General features: G+C 44.3%; 1 protein-coding gene across 3 annotated transcripts in view; it reads right to left on the reverse strand.

Annotated features, from left to right (window-relative positions):
• XRN1 (5'-3' exoribonuclease 1) overlaps positions 1 to 20795 on the reverse strand; it is a 91165-nt gene that overhangs the window by 45393 nt on the left and 24977 nt on the right. For all 3 annotated transcript variants that reach the window (XM_061636924.1, XM_061636923.1, XM_061636925.1), the window contains exons 21-24: positions 16030 to 16192; positions 14053 to 14166; positions 12947 to 13045; positions 11409 to 11524 (exon numbers count right to left, since the gene is read on the reverse strand). In XM_061636924.1, the coding sequence (XP_061492908.1) occupies positions 11409 to 11524; positions 12947 to 13045; positions 14053 to 14166; positions 16030 to 16192 (492 nt within the window). The remainder of the gene's footprint in view (positions 1 to 11408; positions 11525 to 12946; positions 13046 to 14052; positions 14167 to 16029; positions 16193 to 20795) is intronic.

Below are 20795 nucleotides of genomic sequence, written 5' to 3' on the forward strand. Positions count from 1 at the left end.
CACAACAAGTAGCAAATTTCGCTCTGGCAGCTGGGAAAATTAGGGCTAAGTATGTTAAACACTTGGCCTCAGCTCAGGATCAGCTTCTAAATATTTAATATTATATTCTTAACTATATATTTTGGGCATATACGTACACATACTTATCTACTCCTTTTTATTTTGTAATACCTGTAATATTTGTATATTCCTATATCCGCTCTTGTATTTTATAGTATTTTATCGTATTTTATTATGATGGCAAATAGCTCTGAGCAATTAAAGTTGACTTACAAAACAAGAAGTTCTGATAATCATGGGGGACTGGAATGCGAAAGTAGGGAACAGACAAGAACTAGGAATTGTGGGGAAATGGGGCTATTGTGGGGAAATGAAGCAGGAGAAAGACTTATTGAATTCTGTGAAGCCAATAATTTGTTTCTTGTGAACACATTTTTTGAGCAACCGAAAAGGTGACTGCACACACAGACATCACCAAATGGTCAATATAGAAATCAAACTGATTATATAATTGGTAGCAGAAGATGGAGAAGCTCCATACTTTCTGCAAAAACAAGACCAGGAGCAGACTGCAGTACAGATCATGAACTGGTTGTATTGAAAATCAGAGTAAAGCTAAAGAAGAACAAAGCAATCATAATGCCAAAATACAATTTAAATAACCTTCCAGAAGAATATAAAGATCAAATAAGGAACAGATTTCAGGCTTTAAACTTACTTGAACCAGAAGAACTATGGAGTGAAGTCAGAGACATCAGGGAAGAATGCAAAAAGACAGTACCTCTAATTAAAAAGAGAGAAAGATCTCAATGGATGACTGAAGAAACTCTTAAAATGGTTAGAGAGAAGGAAAGCAAAAGGAGATAGAAACATGGTCATAACCCTAAATGCAATAATACAGCGACTAGTACGAAGCGACGAAGAGAACTATTACAATAGTTATGGTATAGAAATAGAAGAGGACAACAAAAAGGATAGAACAAGAGCTCTATTCCAAAAGATTAGAGAAATGAAAGGGAAATTTAAACCAAGAGTAGGGATGCTAAATAATCAACAGGGGAACACACTGACTGACCAAGATGAAATAAAAGGAAGATGGAAGCAATACACTGAAGGATTCTATAAAAGAGATGACAGGATGACAGATTTATTCATGGAGGAACCGTATGATGAAGAACCAGAAATTTTAGAATGTGAGGTGAAAGCTGCTCTTAAAATATTTGAAAGAAACAAATCACCAGGAACAGATGGCATACCAATAGAGTTGCTACAAGCTACTGAGACTGAATCTGACCAAATTTTGACAAAAAATCGTCAAGAAATATGGAAAAGAAAACAATGGCCCACAGATTGGAAGCATTCAATATATATCCCAATTCCAAAGAAAGGGGATCCCAGGGAATGCAGTAATTATCGAACTATTGCCTTAATATCCCATGCAAGTAAAGTAATGCTCAAGATTATACGACAAAGGCTCTTACCACATATGGAGCATGTCCAAGCTGGATTTAGAAACCACATGTACCACATGTCCAAGCTGGATTTAGAAAGGGAAGAGGCACCAGAGATCATATCACAAACATACGTTGGATAATGGAACGCACCAAGGAATTTCAGAAGAAAATCACCCTGTGCTTTATAGATTACAGCAAAGCCTTTGACTGTGTAGATCATGAAAAACTATGGAATAATTTAAAAGAAATGGGGGTGCCACAGCATCTGATTGTCCTGATGCCCAACCTATACTCTGGACAAGAGGCTACTGTAAGGACAGAATATGGAGAAACCAACTGGTTCCCAAGAGAAAAGGGTGTGAGACAGGGGTGTATTTTATCACCCTATTTATTTAATCTGTGCGCAGAACATATCATACGGAAAGCCGGATTGGACCAAGATGGAGGTGTGAAAATTGGAGGGAGAAATATCAATAATTTAAGATATGTAGACAATACCATACTACTTGCAGAAACCAGTAATGATTTGAAACAAATGCTGGTGAAAGTTAAAGAGGAAAGCACAAAAGCAGGACTACAGCTGAACGTCAAAAAGACTAAAGTAATAACAACAGAAGATTTATGTAACTTTACTGTAAACTGCCCAGAGAGTTTCGGCTATGGGGCGGTATATAAGTACAATAAATAAATAAATAAATAAAGTTGACAATGAGGACACTGAACTTGTCAAGGATTATCAATACCTTGGCATGGTCATTAACCAAAATGGGGAAAATAGTAAGAAATCAGAAGAAGGCTAGGACTGGGGAGGGCAGCTATGAGAGAACTAGAAAAGGTCCTCAAATGCAAAGATGTATCACTAAACGCTTAAGTCAGGATCATTCAGACCATGGCATTCCCAATCTCTATGTATGGATGTGAAAGTTGGACAGTGAAAGTGGGTAAGAGAAAAATCAACTCATTTGAAATGTGGTGTTGGAGGAGAACTTTGTGGATACCATGGACTGTGAAAAAGACAAATAACTGGGTGTTAGAACAAATTAAACCAGAACTGTCACTAGAAGCTAAAATGATGAAACTGAGGTTATCATAGTTTGGACACATCATGAGAAGACATGATTCACTAGAAAAGACAATAATGCTGGGAAAAACAGAAGGGAATAGAAAAAGAGGAAGGCCAAACAAGAGATGGATTGATTCCATAAAGGAAGCCACAGACTTGAACTTACAAGATCTGAACAGGGTGGTTCACGACAGATGCTATTGGAGGTTGCTGATTCATAGGGTCGCCATAAGTCATAGTCGACTTGAAGGCACATAACAACAACATGTGAACTTGCTGAGAGCCAGTAATCTGCAAATGTAAGCTGCTGTTTAAATGAACACAAAGGAACAACAGAAGGCCTGGTAGCCTTAATTTCCAGTGAATTCAGCATTGAATAAGAAGCATGTGTTTGTCTTTGATTCTGTTGCCCATTCTCAAAAAACTATATAAAAACCAGCTACCTGTTGAAGACGAGGAATAAAGACAAGTTAACTTTGTAAATATGCATTAAATTTGCTACTGATCTTTCTTGAAGGAGGAAATGAAACAGAACTACACATGTGTGAACCTTAGCCAAGTTACCAAGTTGTGCAAAGTAGTAATCCCTATTAAAGGTTACTTTGATCCAACAAATAATTTAATCTATAAACTAATATTTGTAATATTGATATTAATCTATAAGCTGTTTTATGCTGCCCTGGGACCTGGTGGCGAAGGGCAGAACAGATCCTTAGATAATGAACTGAACCCCCTAGTAAAATAATAGTGAGTATATCGTTGCATAAGATAATACTGGAAACTTGTGAAACAAAAACAATCTATATTCTATTTGTTGCTATTTAATTGTTATTGTTAAGGTCATCCTATAGGGGACCCTTAAATGCCTCAAGCATTGATAAGATATATGTAATTATACATTGCTTCAACTGTTAAGAACTGCAGCTCTCCAGGAGAGCAAACTTGTGCTATGTGCTGCTACTCTTGGAAAATACTTCCAAACAAAAATTTTCCAGGGCTATCTCCTAGAAATAACCTTCACATTATCATGATGCTCATCAGGTCACTGACATTTACTTTTGTATATGCCGCTGGCTCTTTAGAGGAACCAGCAGACTCTTCCCAAAGAGCTAATGTTCTGGTGTGGTGAGGAGGAAAATCTAACAGTCTCCACAGACATGTCTTATAACTCTTCAACACTGTAGGGACATTCTTGGGTCCAAATAACCACGAATTGGCTTTTAGGACTACAAAAGATGTTGACCCTTGTAGCTGGATCTTATGCCACACTCCTGAATGACCGATGTGACCACCCCATAATTACTGAGTAGCATCCCCTTATTATATGTTGTTATAATCCTCATCATCATCGCTATCATTTTCATTTTATTTACCTCTTGCTGAGGGACACAATGTTCATGGAGCTAATAATGGCCATCAAAGCAGTCTGCCACACAAGAAAAAAAGCATTAGCATCTTGCCACTGTGATCTGACCAGTTTCTGAGACAGAGGTGGAACAGAAATAGCCCATCCTCAAGACTTCTATCAGGAGCAGCAAACACCCCTGAGAAGTAGAAGGATGGACTTCACACCTGGTGCATTGTGTCCAAGGCTGTTGTGGCCTTAAAAACAAGTGTAGGCCATGATTTATTAGAGACCTTTTTGCCACTTCTTTCTACGTTCAGAACATACCATATCTAACCCCAACTGATCTAATGTTTTACTGAACCAGCAAAAGCTGCTCTGAACTGATTGTCCAGTATGGGACATTATGGAAACTACTACTCACATTACAATAGTGTGCAGTGACAGCTCTCTGATTTGAAAGGCTGACTGCAGCTTCTGATTATTGAATGGGGAGGCTGGAACCCAGTAACTTTTCACCTCCTGATGTGGAAGCGCCCATATACAGTACTTGGCAAGTGTGGCAATGTAGTGGAATGGTGAGTAGTAAAATGTTACTGTGGAACAGCATGAGGCTCAAAACAGAATTGAAGACTGTTACCGAGCAGTAGGATGCACCTCATGCATCCAAGCTATTCTTCTAACAGTTGTGTCTAATGGAAGTGCTATCTCTTTTAGTAAATTAGCTTTGGCCACTAAAATAAGCACTGGCAAATTAATTGCCAATAGTCAAGAGTTTATACATAAAGTCTGGGTCTGTAGAATAATATCTATTTGGCAAAACCAAATATTTGGCAAAACCTTCCTTGTCCTCCTTGATCTCTCAGTGGCTTTTGATACCGTTGACCACGCTATCCTCTTGGACCGCCTGGAGAGGTTAGGCGTAGGGGGCACTGTATTGCAATGGTTCCACTCCTTCCTCTCTGGTAGGTACCAAAGAGTAGCATTGGAGGAGGAGGTGTCAGATCCTTGGCCTCTCACTTGTGGCGTGCCACAGGGTTCCATCCTCTCTCCAATGCTGTTTAACATCTATATAAAGCCGCTGGGGGCAATCATCAGGAGTTTTGGGCTGCGGTGTCATCAATATGCGGATGACACGCAGCTCTATCTCTCATTTAAATCTTCACCAAGGTTGGCTGCAGAAACCCTGTCCAAGTGCCTGAAGTCGGTGAGTGGCTGGATGGGAAGGAATAAGCTGAAGCTGAATCCAGAGAAAACCGAGGTACTGTGTGTGGGAGACAAGGGAGGGTTAGGGGATATTGACCTGGTGCTCAATGGGGTACATTTGCCCCTGAAAGACCAGGTCCGCAACCTGGGGGTCATCCTTGATTCCCAGCTGTCCATGGAGGCTCAGGTTTCGGCTGTGAGCCGGGCGGCGCTGTATCAACTCCATCTGATACGGAGGCTGCGCCCCTACCTTCCCAACTATCTGCTCCCACCAGTAGTACATGCCTGGTCACCTCTCGCCTAGACTACTGTAATGCGCTCTACGTGGGGTTACCCTTGAAAACGGTCCGGAAGTTGCAACTGGTACAGAATGCAGCGGCTCGTCTGATTCAAGGCAGCCGCTGGAAGGATCACATCACCCCAGTGCTAAAAGAGTTGCACTGGTTACCGGTTGCTCACCGAGCCCAATTCAAGGTGATGGTTCTGACCTTTAAATCCCTATACGGTTTCAGACCAGTCTATCTAAAGGAGCGCCTCCAGCATCGGCAGGGATGCCGCTCAACAAGATCAGCCTCAGAGGACCTTCTCTCGATCCCACCGGTTAAAACAGCCAGACTGGTGAGGACCAGAGAGAGGGCCTTCTCAATAGTGGCCCCCACCCTGTGGAATTCTCTCCCAAATGATCTCCGCCATGCCCCCTCTATGATGAGCTTCCGCCGGACTTTAAAGACCTGGTTTTTCAGACAAGCCTTTGGATTGGGTTAAGCTTTTACTGTCGGTTTTTATATTTTAATATTGTAATGTGTAATGTATTTTACTTGTACGTTGCCCAGAGTGGCTGGACAACCAGCCAGATGGGCGACTAATAAATATAATATAATAATAATAATTAGTCTTTTAGTCTGAAGAAGTGCTACCCCTTCAATCTAAGTCTTTCATTTAGGAGCTGGGCCGAAACACCTTAATACTAGGTTCTTTTGGAACCTCTGTGCTTTGGATCAGTTGGTTTGTCAGGATGATCCAATGCTGCTAACATTCTACAAAAACAAATGAATAAAATGTTCATCCTTAATAGAGTGTGAAATACTTTCTTTTCAATCTGTACCAGGAAATTACTTCCCCTCCTCAATATCTGGTGTCACCTGAGGATCAAGTGAATCAGTGTTCATAGCAGCATCTGGCTGCCTAGCAAACTATGATGTCACTCTGAACTCTGGCCCATGGCCCACTGGAATTGCATGCAAGTCTGGAACTTAACACCCTCCTCATCTGAAGAGGAAGTGTGCCCATGATATGGCTTTCTCGTAATCTGACTGCGTGTTCGACTAATTTATTGTATTTATTCATTTTTAAATCATCCTTATCATTGTTTTTGCATGACTTGGCAGCAACAATTTGTGGATAACCAGGCTGATCAGCCTGTCTGTGGCTGGACTGAGAAACTACACACTATGCATTAGACAACGGCAGCGCACACAATGTGCCACTATATGGCCCTGTTGAGTGCACTTGAGCCACTGTATTTCAGCAAATGAGAGATTTAACATCTTCCTGCCAAACTTGTCTTATCTGCTGCCAAAACAGATGCAGATCAGCATGCACTAAGTGTCCTGCTCAGTTGATCTGAATGTAGGCAAATAAGCACATATCGCCCGTGTTCTCTTTGTGAAGACCAGATTTTGTTTGGTTTTTAATGAAGTGTCTTTGTCTATTGCTTGTGCCCACAAATTCATCACTTGATGCAGATAATGCATATGAAGCAGCCCCTAGTACTTGTGTTTGAGGTGGGCACTGCACATTTGACAGGAGCTCATCTGCATGCTTGATTGCAGTTTGCAAAGCTGAATTAGTGCACTTCAACTGATCAAGGCATCCAGGCCACTCTTCCCTCATACAGTGTATCTTCCTGCTCTCCAGCAATTCAGCTGCCCTTGTAATGGCCATTAGTTGCTGCCCAATCATTGCCATGGGACTACCTAAGACTATTTAGGGAACACAGCAGGATTATTCAGACCAAACAGTTAATGTACAATTCCATAGACCCCAGGAATTGACTTTGCCATCCTTTATGGAACGGCATCACAGTGGATTGCTCTTCCACCTGTGAACCATCTATATCCTTCTCTAGGGAGACAAATGAATCATCATACACATTCTGTTGAGTTTCAGTGGGTTGACTGCCAAACTTCTGTACCATCAGCCTCAGTGCTCTACCTCTGGACATATCATGTGGGTCTGGTGAAGCACTATCACATGTTCTCTACTGCCCGATGCTTATTAACAGCATTGTTTGCCTGACTCAAATGAACATTGTGCTGCAATGTATTGAAAGGTAAGTGATTATTCACTGGTGCAGGGTGTGATTGTGTAACTTGCTCCATTTGTGCAGGTGCTACTTGAAAGGACTGGCTAGTTCTGCAGAAATGTCATTCATCAGGGCTCTACTAATGTGATTTAATGCAGCAGTACTTAAATGGAAAGATTTCACCTGCTGAATTTCTTGACTGAAACCGGAGATGGCAGCAGAAAGCAAATTAACTGTGTGTGTTTAATCTTTATGCTTTTGCTGCTGTTTTTTCAGCATTACACAATGGCACCATATCTAAACAGGTTTGTGGAAGTTCAGACTGCTGGGTGTTAACTCCAGTGCACTCTTCTTCCTCTGAATTTGAGCTGAAAATGACCAAAGAATCTGGAGCCCTTTCATCCTCAGAGAGCATCTCATCTTTTGTTGCCACCCACTGCTGGCTTTGCTCTCCCACATAAGCTGCTCTTCTGCACTTCTAACAATGTTGGTAAAACTGTGTTGTTATTTCTGTCCTTAGTTTTAGCGGCATTTCTCCTCCCTGACTGCTCTGCTACCACATCACTTGCAGGGTCTGTAATGCTTTTGTGCATGTTTCTGGCCACTCTCTATGATACTGCAAGAATTAATGGGCCACTTACTGCCTGTGAGGCTGTTTTCTGTTGCCCAAATGGCAGCTTTCTGCACTGTAACAATGATGTTAGTAAGACTGCTTCATTAATACTCTCATTATTTTTAGCAGCATAAATTGTCCCCGATAGCTGTGCCACCCCATTGCTTACAAGTTTCTCTTCATTTTTGGTTTTGGCAACATGCTTCCTCCCTGATTTCTCTGCTGCTGCATTGGTTACACGGTTAACAGTGCTTTACTGCTGATTACTGGCCTCTCTCTGTGCTACCGCAAGAGTGGATGGGCCACGTGCTGACCGTGAGGCTATTGGTTGGTTAAAATGGCGGCTGCCTCCGTGTGCACTGCTGCAGCTTATGTCTAAAAGTGTCATCTTGCCTGAGCGGGATGAAGGCACTACCACACCAACCGCTCCTGCCGCTTTGTGCCATGACTTTAATCTTTTAGAGTGCTGTGCAGCTGATTACTGGCCTCTCTCTGTGCTACCATAAGAGTGGATGGGCCATGCGCTGAATGTGAGGCTGTTGGTTGATTAAAATGGCAGCTGCCTCCATGTGCGCTGCTGCAGATTGTGTTTTTAACCAACATATCTTTCTCTGAGCGGGCTGAAGGCCCTACTGCACCAACTGCTCTTGCCGCCTTCTGTACAGATTTTATTTTATTTTATTGAGTGCTCCTTAGGCATTTTGCTGCTAGCAGGTTTTTTTTTTCCTTTTCAGAAAAGTCTTCTTTGTCACAGTTGAATCAATACACAGAGTTCGTTAGATAAAATGAAATTAATGTGAACACCTCAGCTAATTATCTAGGTAATTAATTCCAGGTATCAAAAGCTGAGGGCAATCAATCCAGTGATATAATAAACTGACCAACGGACATACTGGACACTTAACAGACACACACACATTTCATTTGGAAAAACGGTAAATGACTCTCAAACACACACCACTCAGAAAGGAACTCAGACACAATAAATCAACAACAGTAGAGAAAGATTTGAGATTCTGAGAAAGGGTATAAGCCAGCCAGACTGAAGAGCAAGGCGAAAACAGTACTGCTCAAGCCAGGCAGGAAAATGAACTGTCACTCCGTGGGAGGGGCTAAAGTGAGAGTCCCTTGGAGTGTTAACGCTTTCCTGCCTCAAGCAACAGGACAGGAAGACGCTACCCACTTGGGGGTATCCTGGTGCCCACTGGAGAAATTCAATCCCTTTTCAAGCTCCTTTATTTTCTGTTGAAGGGAATAACACTGGGGTGAGTAAAGACATTAAGTTAAAACTATGCATGCAAGATAAATGAGAGGTTACTTTAATTGCTGCTGAAACTATGTAGCACTGATGTGCCCCTGGGAGGGTTTTGCCCTGAAAGGCTGCATATAGCTGTATTTCACATACATACAAGTGAGATATGCATCAGAAACTGGACCACAGCCCTCCAGCAGTTCAACTTAGATGACTGACATGCAAAGTAAGTTCTCCCTCAATGTCTCCAGGTGCCTTTTTCTTCACTTCCTCTCTCTCCTACTCTTTCTTTCCGTATAAAACATGTGCAACCTCAACCCAACCATGCTTAGGAAAGCAGGGGCAACACAGAATGAATATTTTAAGTGCCATCTCCACATGCATCCCAAGGGTCAACTCCCACAAGCATAGCATTGGAGAGGGCATCCTCTCTTTCAAGAGGGACAAAAAGAAAGGTCTGTAGGAGCAGTTCTTTGAAAAGACGTGGCCATTTCTCCTCACAGCTAAACACACTTCACAGAAGTTGTTTCAAGACTTGATAAAAGGTTGTTGCATCACCACTTCAGTATTACCTCACACTCCCTATTCTGAACAACTTAAGTAATAAGCAGCACTTTGGCTCTTTAAAGCTGAATCTCCTCACCGACAGGACCTGAACACCAAAAGCACTTCAAGGCCTCAAAAACCTTGAAGCTCTTCAAGGCACTGTCATATATCGACTCAAAATGAGTCATGGCTGTATTGCTTTATAAAACTTAACAGAAAGTCACTCCAATGCTTGAAACACTTCCTGTCAGTTAAACAAATAAGATGTACCTTTGACAAAGTACCTCTCCACCTGGGGTCGGGCCTTCCATGAGGCAGAGGGTAATACTTGCCCCAGGCAATTGACAGCGTGGAGCAACAGATTGTGTGACACCTTGCATATATGCTGCCTACAGGGCCAGCCGCCTCAGCACAATTAACCAGCCAGCTGTCCACCTCCAGAATTAGCCAGCTGGTGCCACTGCTGCCTGCCGTTCCCTAATTCCTCCCAGCCTGCCTACCTGCTTGCAGTGACTGTGGCAACACCGGAGCACCTGGCTTTGCTCTAAGGAGGCATCCTACCTCAGAATGAGGGACTGTGGGTGAAATCACGCAGACAGCGCCCATGCGACTGCCACTTTGCAGTGTTTTAAAATTTTTCTTCTTCCCCACATATACAAAACCCTTTTCAGTATATAGGGAATGCAAAAGGAAGCACTTCACTTTTCTCCTTACATCTGCTACTCTCCCATCTGCTACTTCTCTCTCTCTCTCCTCTGTCCTGGGTCACACCAACAGAATCAGACACAGTATTCTCAGCTTGATTACCACCAAGGGCTTTAATCCACAGGTTAACATGCAACTTGACCATAGGTCAGGATACAAGTCACGCGATCTAACATCACAACAAGGCATGAGGCGGAATAGCTACTCAGGAGAAGACACTGTTGCAACACTTGACATACACCCTGGATCCCCTTAATAAAGGACAGGGCTGACACAGATACATTCGCAGGGCTATTCTCTCAACTTGGGACTGGACAAGCAAGTGGTTACTCCTATGGATAGACTGGCCAATCTGCTCAGTTTGTTCACGCCTGTGCCATTGATGGCATGTCCTTGGTGATGGGGGCATGGACGACTCTGCCAGATCCTCCACTGGCTCCGTCTCTGACACTCGCTCCTGAGCTATGTGTGGGCTCATTGCAGGAGGCAGGCTCAGCTGTGGATCAGCCACCATGGGCTGTGTGATCAGAGGGATCAACAGCTCAACTCTTTCATCCATGTTTGCATCTACCTCAGGGGTGGGGCTGTCAACAGGCAGACTACTGGGCTCCTGCCCAACACCATTGTCCACAGTGCCCCGATCACTTGGCCCCTCCACAGGATCCGAAGCCTCCTCCACTTTAGACCGTCCTGCCAAATGTTCTCCATGGACCTCATGACACTGTGCCACATGCACAAGTGAAAGCACTATGGACATTTGTAGAACTTTCCCCTTCCCCACTCTCATTCATTTATCTCACTTATTAGGATCAAATTTCAAAGAAGTCAGCAGCAACCAGGTAACAACATTTTTGTAGCCTTGGCTACAAATTAGCAGTTAGACATCTCACTGCAAAAAGAGTTTATACTCAGAGCTTACTTTCTCCGGGATCCTCTTCCAATAAAAATGCTTCCTGTAAATCTTGACACAAGATAGCCACTCACTCCAAGACGACTGGCCAACACATATCCAGGATTGTACTTCACAGAATATTTCTGCAACAATAGAAGATGTATGGTGAAGAAAAATGAAGGAATTCTCTTTGGTATCTTCCAGAGGAGCAGCTGTCACTCCAAGGAAGGGATACCAGAGAGCTTCCTGTGGAATGACAATGTATTCCTGCCTCAAGCAACAGGAAGAATACATTACCCACTTCAGCATGTCCTAGTGCCCACTGGTGAATGAAGAAATTCTCATTAGTACCTTCCAGAGGAGCAGATGTGTTAGTCTTGGGCAGCAAAAATGAGTCTTGCAGTGCCTTAAATTACAGATTTATTGTAACAAAAGCTTTTGTGGACTAGAGTCTGCTTCATACATTTGATGAAATGGATTCTAGTCCATGAAAACCTATGTCATAATAATGGTTAGTCTTTCAAGTATAACAAGACTCTTTACTGTCTTTAGAATTTGAATCTCTTCTGTGTTGGCCTTGCATTATCTAAGCTTCAAAAGGGAGGAATAAAATACAATGGTAGTCAGCTTCTGCCACAGTAATATGTTATTTCAGCATTACCTCTCAGTCCTCAGTACAGTAGAATGAGTAATCTTGTCTTAAGCTTCATCTGCACAGGAGTTTCCCTGCACTTCTATTTGGCAATTCTACACTAAACTGGAAGGCCAGGAAAATGAAAGCAAAAAGTGGCACAAAATGTAGCTAGCATAACTCCCGTCAACACCAAGGATGACATTGTCCACAGATTTCCCTCCAAGACCCCCCCCACACACACAAACAGAGAGAGAGAGAGAGAGAGAGAGAGAGAGAGAGAGAGAGAGAGAAAGAGACAGATAGACAGACCAGTTGAGCTGCACTGGTTTTCCCTTCATTAGACATCCAGTCTCCAACTCAAGTAGATGAGACAGTGTTTGAAAAGCACCTAGCATAACATGGTTTCAACCTGCTTGCAACATGTGTATGCTATTGCTAACAGAGAACTGAAAGCAATAAAAAGGCTGAGCACAGCAACTTTTTAAACGACACCTACCCACATTGTTTACATGGCTTCAGCTCTAGAGATATCAAAACAGTGCTAAGTCATTCACACACTGAGAAGCCAAATCTAAATTCTTAAATGTACAAGATTGAAAATTCTGGACCTAAACCAGCTTTTTCATATAACCCTGAACAACATACAAATTTAATTGTTCCTGTATTATGAAACCTATGTTAGAGAACTATGCCCAAGATACAAACAACTGTGAAACAAGCTCACTGAGAGCACAAGGCTAGTTTTTCCTCAAACAGCAGCTCCCCATGTCATCTGGAAGGGGAGCTTCAAAACCAATTTGTAATTTTTTTAAAAATTCACGGGGCTAGCACCGACACACACATACACATGTACATATTGTTCAAACATTGCCTACCAAAGTTAAGATGAAATCTACAGAGGTCTAGCCGCAGTTAGAGAAGTTACACTTACATGCTGATTCTGTATTAAGGCATCCAGCTGAGGTTCACATGGAATGTTGAAAACAACACGGATTCTGCTTTCCAAGATTACATCACATGAATCCTGAACCTTAAGAAATGTTTTTAAAGTTACTCAGACGTTCAAATGTAAGTCTATTTCACACATAGTAGTCAGTGAATTTTTTCGGAAGCTACAGCTAGTCCAAAATGCGGCAGCCAGACTGCTAACAAGGACCAAGCGGTCCGAGCACATAACACCTGTTCTGGCTCGCTTGCACTGGCTGCCAATAAGCTTCCGGGCTAGATTCAAAGTGTTGGTATTAACCTATAAAGCCTTATACGGCGCAGGGCCACGATACCTGTTGGAATGCCTCTCCCGATATGAACCGGCCCGTACACTACGTTCCACAACGAAGGCCCTCCTCCGGGCCCCGACTCATAGGGAGGCCCGGAGGGTGGTGACAAGATCTAGGGCCTTCTCGGTGGTGGCCCCCGAACTGTGGAACACTCTCCCCGTGGAGGTGCGCTTGGCGCCGACGCTGTTTTCTTTTCGGCGCCAAGTGAAAACCTTTCTTTTCACCGAAGCATTTTAATTTAGTTTAACTTAAATTTATACAAATTGTTGTAATTGATTTTTGATTGTTTTTATGTCCTGTGGTATTGTATTATGATTTTACTGTACTTTGTTCACCGCCCAGAGAGCTATTGCTAGTCGGGCGGTTTATAAGCTTAATTAATAAATAATAATAAATAAAATAAATTTCTCTCCTCTCACAAAACATCAGGGTAGTGTAGAGCAACATAAAAAACATTCAAACACCATGGATTTGTTGCTTTAAAACAAGTCTAATTGTCCTTTGCCTTGAGATCTTGTGATGAAGGGCAGGCTATAAATATTTTAAACAAAGAAAGAAGTTCCTTTACAAAAGAATGGAAACTGAAGCAAGAGTCAGCAAGGTGAAGAAATGCAGATGGGTATCATATCCCGTAACATATAACGTATCAAAATTATTCCAATGTAGCTCAGTTATTTAATTATGTAATAAAACAATGTAGGAATCTGAGGTGATTTTTAGAAAATTAATCTTTTGAAGAAGGTTTTCAGTTAAAACTAACCTCTCCTGTGCAGCCATAGTAAGGTGTTCCCAGCATGAAGACTATACATCCAAGAGGGAAAAGGTCATCCAAAGTTTTGATTTTGGAAAAGCGGGAATCAAAAGCTTTTATATCCTGCATGAAAAAGCAGAAAAAAATCTATCATGTTCAGATTAAATACTTACCATTGTAATCCTAGACATGTCTACTCCAATGTAAATCTCACTGAGTTCAGTGGGGCTTACTCCCAGGTAAGTGGGCACAGGATTGCAGCCAACCTTTATTAACTACAGTAAAACCTCAGTTAACAAATCCTCCAGGAAAGAAGCTCCTTTTAACAAAGTCTTTTTTGGGTGCAGGGGGGTGCACACTCTGACATAGTCAGAATATGGCTCCTGGTCTACTGGATTGTGGTTGCTGCAGGCAGTTCTCTCACGCGTGGCTGGAATGGCACTCCTTGCCAGGTGGTGCACGCACCTCCACAGTAGACAGTGCTTCAGGTCCCCTGGAAGCACTGTTTACTACAGATGCATCTGCTCGAGTGTAGAGGATAGCAGAGATGCAGAGAGAGAGGGAGACCAAGCACAGGTTGGTGGTGGTGGCAGCAGCTGCCCCATTTCTCCCTGCTTGAGTGTACAGAGAGAGAACCATGCTCAAAGCTTTAGACTGGTATAGCAATATGCTACATGATAAAAGAAAAAAGGCAAGGAAGGCATCCCTGTATGCCTTTTGGAAGAAGTCTTCAAGTGGTCTGTATGCAAAGCTTACCCGAACTGGTTGTTTCATTTCAGACATGTGTATTTTTGAATAAAAAGTCTGTTGAAATACGTTTATTATTATTATTTATGAAATTTATATCCTGCCCTTCCTCCCAGTAGGAGCCCAGGGCAGCAAACAAAAACATTAAAAACACTCTAAAACACCATAAAAACTGATTTTAAAATATATTAAAACAAAGTACTGTATCTTTAAAACATCTTTAAAAAAAAAGCTTTAAAAACATCTTTAAAAGCAATTCCAACACAGATGCAGACTGGGATAAGGTCTCTACTTAAAAGGCTTGTTGAAACAGAACGAGCTTGAGTAAGTGCCAAAAAGATAACAGAGACGGTGCCTGTCTAATGTTTAAGGGGAGGGAATTCCAAAGGGTAGGTGCCACCACACTAAAGGTCCGTTTCCTATGTCGTGTGGAACAGACCTCCTGATAAGATGGTATCTGCAGGAGGCCCTCACCTGCAGATTGCAGTGATCAACTGGGTATGTAAGGGGCAAGATGATCTTTCAGGTATTCTGGTCCCAAGCTGTACAGGACTTTGTACACCAAAACCAGAACCTTGAACTTAGCCCTGTATGAGCTATGTTGAACTGCTCTTTTTTTGTGTGGTGTAGGAAACTATCTCTGTTCTTTCCATGTTATTCCTATCTGTGGTACATCAGTTTCTGTTAAAGAAAAATGTCCAGGAACACATGTACTTTGTTAACTGAGGTATTACTGTATGTGTGACAATACAAAACAATGATCTGCTGTAGGAGAGCTTACTCTAAAATTTGCTTACTCCTCAAGAAAGATTTTAACCCCATACATATTTTAAACATGTTTATTAAATATAACTTTAATAGACGACCACCATTTTACAATCCGAACCCCAAAGCAGATTCTGGACCATGACAACTCAAACCATTCCTACAGGCAAGGAGAAATTATTTATCTGTGCACTACGTCATTACTCAAGATAGAGATAGCAAGAAGCTTGTGATGACGTTGGAGGAACTTACTACAAGAATAGTGGTCTTTAGCCACATCCCTCTCCTGCAATCTTATAGGACTATAGGCTATAGCAAGAATAAGGTGTTAGGGCTCTAGTTCCAACTGTATGTGTGTATCCTCAGTATTAAATTTATACGTTTAATATTCTGAATTTTACTGTAGAAATTGTGATTTATAATATGAATGGAAAAAGATGGAAAACTGTCAACTAAATGAAGAACTGAGCTTACCTTGACAATTGTTTGGTATGCAAAAGGCAAAATTTGCTTGGACCATTGCTTCTCCAAATATACTTCACCACTTTGATTTAACTGATACCTACGTCCAGTTAGTAGCTGAGCATATACAATTATGGAGGTTTCATTTATGATTACTCCTTTTCTTCTCTGGTAACTGGAGGAAGGAGGAAATGATAGAACACATTGAAAGATGCGTATTTTAGAACAGGGGTGGGGAAACTTTCTTCAGTCCAAGGGCTGCATTCCCTTATAGGCACCCTTCCAGGGGCCACATGCCAGTGGTGGGCAGGATCAGAGCCAAAAATGGACAGAGAAACTGATGTGACTCTTACGTTTGTACAGTAGTCTACATTTTTGCCATGCAAAACGGAAAGTTCGACTTACCATGAAGTGTCCTTCTGGCCAGCGGAGAGTGGAGCAGACAGGAATGGGTTAACTCTCCTGGAGGCAGGGTCAGCACTATAACACAAAAGTTTAACTGGAGGCCAGCCAGAAGGTGAGGAACCTTCTCCCGTTCCCCAGTTTGTGACACAGCTGTAAAAAACCAAGTACTGAGCAGCCGGCCATTCCGCCTACATGAACTTGAAACTTGAACAGAGGATAGAATAAGAACAAACGTTAACAAATCAGCACACAGTGTCAAGAAGGGATGTAGGAGACCCTTACTACTCTATCCAGAGGGTGAGTGACCGGCAGTCGCCAGAGGGTTTCTGGAAAGGTGCCCTCCCCACCCCATGGCCTAGGTTTTGCTGCAGTGTGGGGCTGTCTGCTCCACTCTCCGCTGACCAGAAGGACACTTCACGGTAAGTCCAACTTTCCATTCTTGGTCAGCAGAGGAGTGGAGCAGACAGGAATGGGATGTACCTGAGCAGTGACCCCCCTTACATCCTTGGGTGGGAGCAAACCTAGGCCACCATCCTCTGAAGAACCCTTCTGCCAAAGGCAGCTTCGGCAGAAGCAAATTTATCCACCTTGTAGTGTTTGATGAAGGTGGATGGGTGAGTCCAGGTGGCAACTTTGCAGATTTCCTCCAGTGGGGCATCCTTGTGGAGGGCCGCTGTGGTGGCAGCCCCTCTAACTGAGTGTGCAGTGATCCCTGGAGGGGGAGCTCTCCCTTTTGCCTGATAGGCCTTAACTACGCAATCCCTCACCCAGTGGCTGATGGTGGACCTGGACACCTTTAATCCCTGTGCTCCTTGTTTAAAAGACACGAACAGGGCCTCAGACCTCCTGAACAGTTCTGTATGGTCCAGGTAGATGTGAAGTGCCTGCCTGACATCGAGTTTGTGCCACTTCTTCTCCCTGCAATGGACTGGGTTGGGCAGAAGTTGGGTAGAGAAATGTCCTGTCCCCTGTAGAAAAAGGAATTAACCTTGGGTAGAAAACTGGGATTGAGCCAGGGTGGTGTAGCGGTTAAGGTGTTGACTACAACCTGGGAGACCAGCCATGAAGCTCACTGGATGACCTTGGGCCAGTCACTGCCCCTCAGCCTCAGAGGACGGCAATGGTGAATGCCGCTTACCATGAAAACCCTATTCACAGGGTTGCCCATAAGTCGGAATCGACTTGAAGGCAGTCCATTTCCATTTCAGAAAACTGGGATCAGGGCGAAGAACCACCTTGTCTGGGTGAAAAATACACAGCTCCTCACTTATGGAGAGGGCCCCCAGTTCTCTCACCCTCCTGGCTGAGGTATTTGCCACCAGAAAAACTGTCTTGAGGATGAGGTCCTTGATTGGTATTGAACGTGCTGGTTCAAATGAATGTTGTGAGAGAGCTCTAAGGACTAATGAAAGATCCCAGGAGGGAAACCTGTGGAGGTGACAGCAGGGTTGCCCCTCGGAGAAAGTGTTTTTCTCGAAGGCGAGAGGAAATGGAATGGCCCTCCACCATCGGAAACACACTGCCTAGGACCACCACCTGTCTCTTGAGCATGTTGGGGACTAGCCCCTGGTCCAGACCATCTTGCAGGAAGTCAATAACGGTGTGAATGTGGCATTCTGCAGCAGGTAACTGTTTGTGTCTACACCACCTGTTGAATGCCTTCCAGGTGAGGTCATAAATTCTCTGGGTGGATTGTATGCGAGAAGCCAGGATGGTGGAAACAACCCTCTCAGACAGCCCCTCTACACTTAGCCACTGCCGCTCAGCCTCCAAGCATGAAGCTGGAGCCACTCTGGGTCTGGGTGAAGGATGGGTCCTTGTGAAAGGAGATCCAGTCTGGAGGGAAGACGCCACAGCGGACTGGAGCTGAGGTCCACTAGGTTGAAAAACCACGGTCTCCATGGCCAGTGTGGAGCCACCACTATCCCCTGGGCCTGGAGAACTCTGATTCTGCGCAGCAGCCTGGACAGAAGAGGTAGAGGCGGGAAGGCGTAGAGGAGTCCCCGAGGCCAGGGGGCTGACAGGGCGTCTATGTCCTGGGCGCATGGATCCCAGCTTTGTGCCATGAACTGGTCCAATTGGGCATTCACAGATGAGGCAAACAGGTCCATGCATGGGAGCCCCCACTTCTGACTGATCTCTAGGAACACGTCCTGGTGAAGGGCCCACTCTCCCTGGTGGACTTGTTCCCAGCTCAGCCAGTCGGCTTGTGTGTTCAGGATCCTCTGTACATGTATGGCCAAAATGGAAGCCAGGTGCCTTTCTGCCCACTGGAACAGCAGGTTGGTCTCCCTCTGAAGAGGACCTGATTTTGTGCCCCCTTGTTTGCAGACATGTGATTTGGCTGTGATATTGTCGGTGCATACTAGCGCATGAGTCTGATAAATAAGAGGCAGGAACTCCTGGACTGCTAGTCGGATTGCTCTGAGCTCCAACCAGTTGATTGACTGGCACTGCTCCTGCACTGACCACTTCCCCTGTGCGATGTTAGAGCAACAGATCACCCCCCAGCCATATAGGCTCACATCTGTGGTGACTATTGAGACTGTTGGAGCTCTGTGGGAAAGGCCTTTGTCCAGATGAGGTGGACATCCCCACCACTGGAGGAACTCTTGCACATGCCTTGGGAGGGTGATGAGACAGTTCTGGTGCATGGTGATCTGGTCCTGATATGGAAGCAGCAGCCATGGCAAGGCTCTTAAGTGGAAGCGCGCCCATGGCACTGAGTCTATGGCTGCTATCATGGAGCTCCGCAGCTGAGCCAGTTCCATCAGAGGAGCCTGGCTGCCTTGCAGGCACGTGTGCAGCTCGCGCAGGAGCTTGTCTGTGTGATGGGTGGACAGGAAGAACTTTCTTTGAGCTGTGTCAATGACCACTCCCAGATGTTGAAGGCGCTGGGTGGGGATCAGATGGCTCTTGTCCCTGTTGATGATGAAGCTGTGGTTCTCCAGACACTGGAAGGTAGTCTGGAGATCCCGTTGCACCACTGTTGCTGAAGAGGCCCTCACCGGAAGGTTGTCCAGGTATATGTGGACTCCCTAGTGCGAAGGTGTGCCACTACTGCTACCATTATTTTGGTGAACACTCGCGGGGCCGAGGCAAGACCGAAGGACATGGCCCTGTATTGAAACTGGTGGTGGCCGTGCACAAAGCGGAGGAAGCATCTGTGCTGCTGGAGAATGGGGACATTCAGGTATGCCTCTGTGAGATCTATAGATCCCAGGAAGCCCCCAGGTTGAGTGGCTTCCACAATGGACCTGAATGTCTCCATCTTGAACTTCTTTGTCCGCAGGAAGCGGTTCAGGAATTTTAAATCCAAGATCGCATTGTAATTACCATTGCGTTTGGGGACTGTAAAGAACATAGAGAAGACTCCTGAGGACCGCTGATGCTCTGGCATGGGTTCTATGGCGCCTATCTCAAGGAGATGAGAAATGGCATCCAGGGTTCTCTGCTGCTTCTCTGCCTGACGAGATGGAGGAGCTGTCCTCCATCTGTCCTGCGGAATGATGGCAAATTCTAGGGAGTAGCCAGACTGGATGGTGCTCAGTATCCATTTGTCTGAGGTGAAGGCCACCCAGGCATGTGCAAAAAACTGAAGTCTGCCCCCCACCTGGGCCATCCTGGCATCATGCATGGCTTTGCTTGACACTGGGCTTGGGGTGTTGGCGATGTTTGTTGCCTCCCCTGCCACTGGAGAATGTGGAACGGGTGCGCTGGCGAAAGGAATTCCAGGAAGAGTTCCAGGACCCCCGGAACTGACATGTAGTCCTGTAGGTAGTATGACAGCCCTTGGGATGAAAGGAATGTGAAGCCTTCTTATGGGATTTGTCATCCTTCCTGGGAGCAGAAGGAAGAGCCTTCTTTTTATCCTCGGTCTCCACCATGTGGCGCTCTAGAGACTTGCCAAAAAGCTGCCCACCTGAGTAGGGCAGAGCTGTAAGACTGGCTTTGGAGTGATGGTCCACTTCCCACTGTTTCAGCCATATATTGCGTCTTACTACCACTCCATATCCAAAAGCTCTTGCTGAGTACTGTAGGCTATCTAAGGAGGAATCTACTAGGAATTCAGCTGTTTTAGCCAATTTGTGCAGCCCCTCCCTGATGTGTCTGGCATCAGAAGGCACTTCTGATAATAGTCTCGTGCCCAGGATGAGAGGCAATAACGGAACTCGGGGATGGGATTAATTCTTGCTTTATTAAGGAAATTTCCACATTGAATTTACTGCGCTTCATGCAAGCCCCTAATCTAACTCACTAGATTTCCCTAAGTGCCTATTCCTGCAGCATTGAAAGAAAGTTGACAGAGCGAAGTTTTCCCGCCTCCCCACCCCTTATGAAGGAGGGAGGCGGTCGCGCAGCCTCGCGCTCCT

This window comes from Rhineura floridana, chromosome 7 (genome assembly GCF_030035675.1).
Source record: "Rhineura floridana isolate rRhiFlo1 chromosome 7, rRhiFlo1.hap2, whole genome shotgun sequence".
Classification (NCBI taxonomy): Eukaryota; Metazoa; Chordata; class Lepidosauria; order Squamata; family Rhineuridae; genus Rhineura; species Rhineura floridana.